This window comes from Benincasa hispida, chromosome 12, assembly GCF_009727055.1.
Source record: "Benincasa hispida cultivar B227 chromosome 12, ASM972705v1, whole genome shotgun sequence".
In the NCBI taxonomy this organism is placed as follows: Eukaryota; Viridiplantae; Streptophyta; class Magnoliopsida; order Cucurbitales; family Cucurbitaceae; genus Benincasa; species Benincasa hispida.
Window position 1 is genome coordinate 78,720,298 of NC_052360.1, and position 11,408 is coordinate 78,731,705.

The window sequence follows — 11,408 nt, forward strand, 5'->3', positions numbered from 1 at the left end:
GATGTGTGATTTTACTCTCTCTATCTGATAGCATCAACAATTATCTTGAATTTGGATAAAGATTCTGAATCTTGGTCCCAAAAATATAAAATAAAGAATATGGTATATTGTCCCAAAATATCTTGGATTTCATGTTTCAAAAAAAATAAAAATATCTTGGAATCTCTATCAATTTTATTTCCCACCAGCTAAGAGTAGAATAACACTGTTGTCAATTTTGCTGCCCACTACAAATTATCTTTTAGTTAGAACTTTTGGTTTATTATCAGAAAATAAAATTTTGTTTATAAAACAAGAAAAAAAATTAAAATAGAAAGTAAGAAAAATTATTTACACATAATAGCAAAGTTTTAATTTTTTTTTTTTTTTATAGGAGTTGATAGAGGCTAATAAAAATCTATAAATATCTCAGCAATAGAAATCAATAGAAGTCTATTAGTGTCTATTATTTATTTATTTTTTAATTATTTCTGTAAATAGTTTGATATTTTCTATCGTGAAAATTTTCCAAAAAAATCATGTTTTACTCTAAACCTAATGTGTTGTATCATTACTTTAAATTTTTAATTTAATCAAATTACATCCCCAACTTTTCCCTCTAATTACTTTTTTCTTTGAAATATTATTAAAAGAAAGTATTCTCTTTTATACCTTCAATGAATTATGAAACGTATTTACACAAAATTTTGCTAGGATTTTTCAAATGAAATAATGGAACTAGAATTTTTTTTTATAATTAAAAAAATGTGGGTTTTGGCAAATTTATTCCATAGTTAATTTGTGCCTTAACCAAACTATTTAAGCAAAACTTGATTTTATCGCATTAGTGAGTTTACGGATATTTTTGGATTTTCTTTTTTAAAAAAATAGTAGGTGAATTAACAAAAATCAAAGAATAAGTAGAAATTATAACACTTATCTAAATCTAATATCAAATTTGATTAAATGGAAATTTTAGAAGTAAAAATTGTTATAATTTGATAGGTTTAAAGGTAAAATGGATATGTTTCATGGGTTGTTTTTAAATATAAAAAAATGAACCAAAATATTTACAAAATATAGCAAAATTTTATAACTATCAATAATAATCTATCGGTGTCTATCAGCATTTATCATTGATAGTAATTTAATAAGACACTTCTTAAACTTTCAAAAAAGGTCAAAAATACTCTTACAGTAACTTTTGGATAGAATCATTATTACTTTTTATAAAATATTCACCTCCCTCTTACATTTCTTTCTCGTCCTCTATTCATTTTCAATGTATGGTAAGGTTTCTTCATTTTTCATCGTTTATCTTTTTAATCCCTTTTTTTTAGTACAACAATTATAGAAGTGTGAGATTGAACCTCTCACATCTAGGATAAAAAGTTATGTCAATTATTATTGAGCTAAACGCAATTTGATCTTTTAATATGTTTCTTCCCATTCCTATATAAAAAAATTTAGAGGAGCTTTTCCATTTTTGAGTATATCCAAAGTAAATATAAGAAAATTTCAACATTTAAAGCATGAATATATTTCTTTGAAGTTATCTTTGTGTTGGGTAAAAACATATTTGGAAACAAGTCATATTGGTACTCTTGATGTTTTCCCATTTTTCCTTCCTTTGTCTAATTTGACATCAATTTTCTCAACAACCAAATATAACTAGAAATTTCAAATTAAAATAAAAAATCTGACAAATTCCAGAAAGTCCCCACAACAAAATGATGAATTACTAAATACAAAAGAGGATTAAAAAAAAAGAAAAAAGAATATCATCTTCCATCATGGAGAGTCTTCTTAACTAACCACAACAAATAGACTACTTTGAATGGAAAAACAGAAAAGATCAACAAAATTATATTGTTCTAATTAATTTTGATAGTGCACGCATGCTTCTTTTCTCAATTTTTGTGTATTAAAGTTTGACATATTAACTCACACTCAACTAATAAACGTGCAACTGATTTGAAACTTTTCACTTCTAAAGTCTTTTTGTGGTTATCCGCTATTCTTCTTTCTTCTCATCTAAACTTATATAGAAGGGATAGTTTTATAGATTAGGGAATGGAACAATGCGAATGAGAGGACATTAAAGACGGGAGAGAGAAAAAAATGGGGGGGAATAATTAAGGAAGTGTTAGGCATAAATCGAAGAGAGATTTGATGAGGTGTAAATAAACGACTTTCGTTCGCATCCTAATTCGCATCCTAATGGTAAGGCGATTCTTGAACATTTTTTTAAAGGTTAAGGATATTAATGAAACTTTTGAAAATTTAAGAGTATTTTTTAAAAGAATTATAGTTTTTACCTATACACTAATAATAAGGGGGCTTGTTTTTAAAAGGAAAAAAAAAAAAAAAAGAAATTAGATAACTTTTAAAGTTTTAATGATATTTTTTAAATAGAGTACTGGAGCCGTTTCAATCCGATAACTAATGGTAAGAGTTTTTATAAACATTTTTGTTTTAAATCTAAAGATATTAATAAAATTTTTGAAAATGTAGATGTATTTTAAAACAAAGTACAATAACCTATTTGATATGCATAGCATCCAGAATAAAGGAAGTACAAAAAATGTAAAGAAAATTCTCTTGAAGTGGGTTTCATTTTCCTAAAGTATAACCACAAAAGATGAGTCAGCAAAGGGAAACTTTTTCATATGCCCAACTTGAAAAAGAAATTGAATCTTTTGTTCTTTAATAATTAGAAAGAAATATCTGAATTTTAAAAGTGTATAATAGATTTATAGAATTTCAATTTTATGATTAATAGATTTCTAAACTTTTAAAAGTATATAATGAATTCTTAATAATGTTATATCAATGGTATATCGTATAGGTCTCTCATATATTCAAAAGTTTTGAAAATTAACCAATTTATATTTCAATTACAAATCTTTATATCGGATAAAACTCTAAACTCTTCAATTTTGTATTCTTGTAGGCTTGTGAATTCTTAAAAATAATATTGAATGTGTCGAACTTATTAGACACTTAAAAATTTTGGCATCTATTATACAAATTTATTAAATACATTTTTTAAAGTTTAAAAATCTATTAGATACCAATTTAAGAGTTAACATAATAGATTCAAATCTACCCTCTATATTTAATATTATATTCTTCTTGTAAAAAGGAAAAGTTATATATATTTCATTTCCTCGAGATTTTCATCTTTTTCCTTGTCCGTTTTAGTAAAAATATCTGTTAGAAACTTTTAGTAGATTCTTTTGGGGATCAAAGTTGTCTCGATTGGCTTTTAAGTTTGGAGAATTAGAGTGCACGACACATTTTAGGATTTAGTTTCAAAAAATGATAACATCAATAAATAATAAGATTTATGGTAATTCACATGACATGCACATACTACGAATTTTCAAGTCTCTATTTTACCTTTCTTGTTCGTAGCTTTTATTATTAATGAAAATATAAGTGGTAAAATCATAAACAATGACGAAATTCTGTATACAAGGTAATTGATGATTCCTAGTTCCCCACTTTCGCTCTAATCGATTCATTTGAAAAACTAAAAATAATTGTCATCCTCAAAATAACCATCTTCCCTGATTTTTCTCACCTAGTTAACATTTCAATGCAGATTTTATTATTAATTTAGATTTTATTCGATCACTTTTCAAATTAATCTCACTTGAATTAAATTTCTAGATTTTTCTACCAAATTTATATTTTAAATATCTATATATTATCAAATTTCATTTATCTAATCAAATTTTAAATTCATTCAAATATTCGAATTGTTTTTCATTATTTTATTCATATTCTTAATAAACTGATCGGATATTTTTCCATTTTTTTAAGGTTTAAATTGTTTTGCATATGTAATTAGATCGAGTTGTACATATTTCATATTAGTCACTATCTTAGCTAACATTTTGGTAATATCTGACTTGTCCTTAGTTGGTTCGTATATCCGAAATATTAAATATAAGTGTAGAGCTTTATTAATAACCAAAGTATAAATACAGTGTAAGTGGAGAGCTTGATTAATAATGGAATATAAACACAATGTAATTAGAGAGCTTGATTAATAATCAAATTAATCATATTATAATCTAAATATCTAATTTCAAAACTGAAATAAGTGTCATTCCATAATTTTTGTCTTCTTTTGAAATTTGAATTTATTTTTAATATTCAAATTAGATTTTGATAACTACTTCACGTATTCATTTAAAACAAACCAAACTCTTCCTTATTTTTCTCCCCATAATTGATTCAAGTTAATTATCTGTTTTGATTTGATTTAACTTTTCAAAAATATTTCGAATTAATCAATCTTTAATTTGTTTATCGCCATTTTGATTTTAATTTATAATATATCTTTAGATTTTACATTATTTTATTCATTTTTTATTATTTTAAATTCGAATTAAATTTTTTTATCCTGATTACGATTTTACTCAATATTTTATACATATTATCATCTAACAAACGATATATTTTATTTAATTTTTATCATTTTTGCATTTTTTAATCACCTTTTATTCATTATCAACTTACTTTTGCAATCTTGTTTTTGTTATGCCTTTACAACAAGTTAGGTTTGTTTTGTGGTTAATAGAATTATAAATACAGTGTAATTGTTGAAGTTTAAATGAAAATGAAATTATAAATACGTGTAATTGTAAATAAACACTCTCTTCCTGATTTTTCTCTCTCGAATTATATTTGAAGTATATTTTATTATCAAATTAGATTTTATCTAACTACTTATCGAATTAATCACAATCAACAAAAACTTCTTGATTTTTCTCTAATTTATATTTGAATTTATCTTTTATTATCAATTTTGATTTCATCCAACCAACTTTTGATTTGTTTTGTTACAAATTCAATTATATCTAAATATTTTTTTCATTATTTTATACATCTTGTTATCAAATTAAGATCTTTTTTTTTCATTCATATTTTTTATGTTTTCAATTTTTCATATAGAAACATGTAAAAATAGCTTCTTGTACTTAAAAAAAACATAAAAATGGGAATTAAACTCGAGAACATGTGCATTTTTGTTCAATATATTATTAATACTAATATTATTTATTTTTTTTTTTTATTATTATTATTATTATTATTATTATCATCATCATCATCATCATTATTATTATTATTATTATTATTATTATTATTACTAAAATAAGATAACAAAAAAACCCTAAATCTCATCTTTTTCATCTTCTTCCCTTAGTTGCTCCCCAAAATCTCTTTTTCTCCTTCTCAATCTCATGTTTGAGATAATTGGTTCAACAATCCTTTGTCCATCATCTTAGCTAGCTTTTAACGACCACCCTCGCCCGGTCGCCAACCTTCTTCACTTGCACACTTGTTTCCTGCTTTTATTTCTAATTTGAACTTCATTTCCAACATGACGTTCTGGGATTGATAGTGTTTAAAGTTAGCTTTCAAGTCATATTTCTAATAGTCACATTGTCCTTAAGTTGCAATTTAACTGACACAATCAACTTTGTTTTTTCTCACCTTAGAGGAAGTCCATCGTTATAAACATCCATAAGTTTCTAATGATCCCCACCGCCTGGTCCTGGTCATCATTTTCCCTCGTACACGCGTTCTATAGGTAGCTAGAAGCGTTAAAGACTATATTGGGTGATTTTCCCTCGTACACGCGTTCTATAGGTAGCTAGAAGCGTTAAAGACTATATTGGGTGATTTTTAATTTTTGCTTCGGGAATGTTTAGGTAGGGTGTATTTGGTATTCGGGTTGTTTTTGAAACAATGTATCTTTGCATTCTCATTTGTACTTAATTTTTTTATTTGAATCATTTTTTAGATACAATCTAATTGTTCGGTTTGTAAGTTTTGTCAACCCAAAATAACCCTTGTTAAATATTAAATCTAACCCAACCCAACCATAAACCATTTGGGTTGAGTTGGTTTGGGTTAGTCGAGTCATTTATTAAAATTTTTGTTTTAAAAATAAGTAAAATGTTAATACTATAAAATTTTTATTTATATTATTAAATTTTCTTTCTAAAGTGCTAAAAAATTGGTTTTAAAAGTTGGAGAATAAATTATTAAAAAATACATGAAATTAAATAAAATTAAAATAAATATCTATATTGTATAATAAGTAAAAAAACATATTTTTTAAAATTAATAATAAACTCGGTTTATTTTAGCTTAACCTATGAAGTAACTCAACTCATAAAAAATGCATATATTTGAACCCAACCCAACTCATTCATAAGAAAAGACTATTTTGCCCTTATTGGAAGTGTCAAGACGTTGTGTGGTGCTCCAAGGCAGAACCTGAGTGTCAAGGTGCTTCCCCTGAACACTTCATGTTGCTCCAAGATAGAGGTAGAACGTTGAGATGCTTCGGAAGATGATCATCATTGGGCAACTTTGTGACCTGCTTGTCACAACATATAGAGCGTCGACACTCTACTTATAGTGTCCATGGCACTCTCACAATTTCTATATATGTAACTTTTAGGTCAAATTAACTAAACTTCCAGCCCGTATCCCCAATTTGTTCTTCCCATCTAGAACTTTTTTTCACCTCTCTTGAAAACTTTGCTTGTAAGTCAGATGATTAGCATAGAATTTTGAGCTATATTTCTTCTACGATCTTTGGTTAAGATAAGCTCTCTCTAGTCTGAGAGTATAGGAGAAAAACCTGATTGTCATGTTGTGAGAAGTGTTTTGATGAACTCTAAAATTTATCTTAATGGAAAGGGTTTCCTTATTCATGTTTTAATTCCTTAGCTTTTTGTTTGTGATTGATCTGACACGTTGATTATAATTGCATCGCTGCTTAAACTCAAAGGTTGTAATTTAAAAACTTTCTTCTAGCTACTACTATAAAATTGATTTTTTTTTTCTTTTAAGGAAATTGTAATGTGTAATAAAAAAATATGGGTATAACGCAAATATAGCTATGATTTTTCAAAATTGTAAACATAGCAATATATATATATATAGATTCTCAATTAGGTTGAAATCGAAGTCTTTGTCACAGAGGAACGATATTTTTATTTTAAATAGTAATAAAAAGGCTAGATAAAACAAGAATGTTTGTGAATCCACCACATAAAGGGAATAAACAAGAAAAGGAAATAGATTAAAGTTGGGTTCCATATTCTATTATTTACCCTATAAATACCTCAAGAAATAAGAGTTCTTTATGCATGAAATAAACACAAAGCAAGAAAAGAAGGGAAAAGATGATAATCCCAAGGTACATTGCTCTTGAATCAAAGAATAATCACAAATATCTCGAGTCCACAGACGAAGATGAAATCATCAAAGGGTTTCTAAGGTTCACGGGAGAAAATATAGTGAACCCACGCTCAAAGTTCGAAGTGGAAATAGCAAACTGTGATAGCCGTTTGGTTCACATAAGAAGTTGCTACAACAACAAATATTGGGTTAGCTGTACAACCGTGGATGACAAACAATGGGTTCCAACAACAAATTACGAATGGGTTGCAGCAATGGCACAAGATCGTGAAGAAGATCAATCCAAATTGACTTGCACTTTATTTAAACCTGTGTACGATGCTCAACATTCTGCCTTCAAATTTGTTCATGTTAAATTCAACATTCGTCTCGCCTTATCAAGACACTACAGCAAAGTACGAGACTATGGATTAAATTGTATCAAGTCGGGGTTCGATTTGACAGATTGCTTCATAATCACTGATTGGGAATCATTAATGATTTTGCCAAAACATGTTACTTTCAAGGGAGATAATGGTTGTTACTTGCAAGGGATTTGGCAAGAAGGACATCCATATCAACAATTCTCTGGTAACGACATTGGGGACCAAAGAGTTCCTCATGAGACTTTCATGACTACCAAGGGTTATGTTCGAATCAAATCTAACTACCACGGAAAGTTTTGGAGGCGGGATCCTGATTGGATTTGGGCTGACTCAGATGACACGTCGTCGAAAGATCCCAACACTTTGTTTTGGCCTATACGTCTCGACAACAACCACGTGGCGCTTCGGTGTTTAGGGAACAATAAATTCCTCGGAAGGGTGAGTTTTGAATGGAAGACGAATTGTTTGAATGCTTGTACTCCTACTATTACAACTGAAACGAAGTTGAAAATGGAAGAGCCTGTGATTTCAAGGAGCATTTATAATGTCAAGTATCGACTTTCGGATGCGAGGATTTACGACGAGAAAGTTATGATCATGGCTACTCAAAAAGCTATTAATAAAAGTAGTCAAAGTGAAACAATAACTTTGAAGTTTATGTGTAGTGAGACTAAAAGTAGCACTTGGGTATCTTCTACTACATGGAAGTTGGCTGCACAAACAGCTCTTAAAGCAGGTTTGCCTTTTATTGCTGATGGGAAGATTACAATTTCAGCAGAGTTTTCAAAAACATATAACTGGGGAGAAAGTTACACATCTACCAAAACATTGGAAACCACACAAGTTGTTACTGTGCCAGCTATGTCAATGATGGAGGTTAGCCTATTGGCTACACAAGGTTATTGCGACGTTCCCTTTTCCTACATCCAACGTGACGTTCTTTCAAATGGTAAACAAGTTTCTCATGAATTTGATGATGGTGAATACAATGGCATCAACTGTTATAACTTTAAGTATCAGACTAAAGAAACTCGACTTTGATATATAGTTGATGCCATGTACAAGAATAATCAACATAGTTATACTTAAATAATATGTTGTAATATTTGAATTTGAAAGAATAAAATGTAGCACTTGCTACATAATGTAGCTCACATCTAATTCCCTAGAGTAACCCTTATATAAGGGTTTAGATGTGACAAACAATGTATCATATATGTTGCTTAATGTCTACTCTCTTTTTACATGTATGTGTTAAAAGAGTTTTAATAATAACTATTTCTATTCCTATACTTTACTCTCTCTCTCTCTCTCTCTCTCTCTCTTTTTTTTTTTTTTTTTCTTCCTTTTTATGTTGTTATAATGTGTCAAATGCATTATAACTTTCAATGCCTCATTATCCAAACTTTGGGATCCTAATCACATACATCAAAACTCTTCAAATATTCAATCCCTTTATCATCGCATTTAATCTTGTTGTTATGTAATTTTTTCGTTTGTATTTATTATGGGGCTTCTCTCTAATTCTGACCTTTTCTTTGCTCTTTTGGATGTTGGCTTTCCCTATGTACGTATTGACTTATCAATGAATGGAAAGTGAGATATGATGAGAGTGTTACGAATGTGTTAATGTTGTTGAAATATTTCAATGTACCATACTAATCCACATTATTATATCTTTCTCAAAAAATAATGTGTCAAATGCATATTTACTAAATACGTTTGATTAAATTTGAAATGCACACTCCTCATTCCTTACCATGTTTTGCATCTTTCATTAAGTATAATGGTTGAAGTCTTAACCAAATTCAAAAAACAAAAACAAAATTTTAAAAGCTATTTTTTTTAGTGTTCATATCTTTGTTTGGTTTAGACCATTGGAGAAAAAGTAGATAACAAATAAATAAATTTGGATGTAGAAGTAGTGTCTATAATGTTAATTTTCAAAAACAAAAAAAAAAAAAAAATGATTACCAAATGAGACCTTGAGTTTTAGTTTTGATTTTTGAAAATTAAATTTATTTTTTCTCAATTTCTTACCATGGTTTGTATTTTTCTTAAGTAAAGAGTTGAATTCTTAGCTAAAATTTAAAAACAAAAACAAGTTCTTAAAAATTATTTTAGTTTTCAAAACTTGACATGAATTTTAAAAATATTAGTAAAAAGCAGATAACAAAACAAGAAATTATAGTTGAAAGGATGTTTATAGGCTTAATTTTTCAAAAAAATACAAAAGAAAAAAATCAAATGATTATTAATAATAATTATATTATTATTATGATTAGGAGGAAAAAAATTTGCATTTGTTGGGTTCTTTTGGGCTTTGTCCCAAATAGAACAGAGAATCCTTGTACGATTGGGCGAGAGTTGAGACGACAACAAAAATAGCTTACTTTAAATAGTTATGTTTCATAAATACTAAAACAAACTTTCTTTCAAAAATTGCTAAATTGTGGTGAACTTAGTACTGAAATCGGAACATGGATACGAATAAAATATGATATTAAAATAAATATAATATATAAATTAACAAAATACAAAATAAGAATTTTTTTTAAATTCTCCAATTTTTCTAATTTTCATAGAATTTGTCTAATGTGTGTGTTTCAAAACCGACCAAATGCCATTATTTAGTAAGTAAGAGGTGGATTACATACACACTAATAATTTTGACACAACAACAGAGGGTAATGGATAAGTGACACATGATCAATTGACACTAAAAATGGATATCTACATTACACATAATTTAACATATTTATAATATAAATCTATATTCAAGGAGGATTTGGTTTTTAAAATGAAAATTTGTCAAATGAGAGTTTGTATATATTTCGAAATCATATAAAGGTAGAAAATTCTCCTAAATTAAATCTAGGAGAAATTAAAATTCAACAAAATGATCTTANACAAATCGGTAAAGAGAGTGGGAAGTTAAAAATATATATTAACATAAAAGATATGTTAAAGCATTTTTGCAACAAGACTCTCAAATTAGGTATTTTCATTATTAGAATTTTTTGGTAGAATGTTATTGACATACGATGAATCATGCTCAAGAGATAATCTACAAATGAGGAATTTTGGACTAATCACAAGTTGTCACGTTGTTTATTAAATTAATGACAAAATTCTAAATCATTAAATTTAGGTTCAATTAGAAGTTGACATATGTCCCGAATTGAAGACAAATTTCGATGACGCCACGCGGTTGAATCAAATGAGATTAAATTGGCCCAATTTGATATTATTATTTGGGTTTAAAATCCAAATTACAAAAAAGGCTGAATTGGACTCAAATTTCAAATCAGGCCCCAAACCAACTAATTGGGCCTAAGGGCCAGGCCCATGGACCAACCAAACCCACGAAGCCCACTTGAGAACTCTATAAATAGAGAAGTTCTCTTCATTTGTGGAGATCAGCAATTCTACACTCTAGAGAGCTTAGAGGAAATTTTTCTACAATTAGAAGACTCCTATTGAAGTCCTTTGGAGATACAAGCATTCTTAAGACATTCTGACCACGCTTGAAGACTGAAGTATACAAACATTCTGCTCTGACCACGCTTGAAGACTGAAGTCCTTTGAAGATACAAGCATTCTTCCAAGACATACAAGCATTCTGACCATGCTTGAAGAAGACATACAAGCATTCTGACCATGCTTGAAGACTGAAGTCTTTTGAAGATACAAGCGTTCTGACCACACTTAAAGACTGAAGTACTTTGAAGATACAAGCATTCTACAAGCATTCACACGCTCTGCTTCTATACATCAAGCGTACGCATTCAACCGAGAGAGAATCAAGTATTAGAAATCGAACCACATCGCATT

At 28.3% G+C, this 11,408-nt stretch overlaps 1 protein-coding gene across 1 annotated transcript; it reads left to right on the forward strand.

The window, feature by feature from the left end:
- Window positions 1–7,193: 7,193 nt before the first annotated feature.
- On the forward strand, window positions 7,194–8,615 carry LOC120067663. Its single transcript, XM_039019201.1, has one exon. The coding sequence runs from the start codon at window positions 7,194–7,196 to the stop codon at window positions 8,613–8,615; it is 1,422 nt and encodes a 473-aa protein (XP_038875129.1).
- Window positions 8,616–11,408: the final 2,793 nt, after the last annotated feature.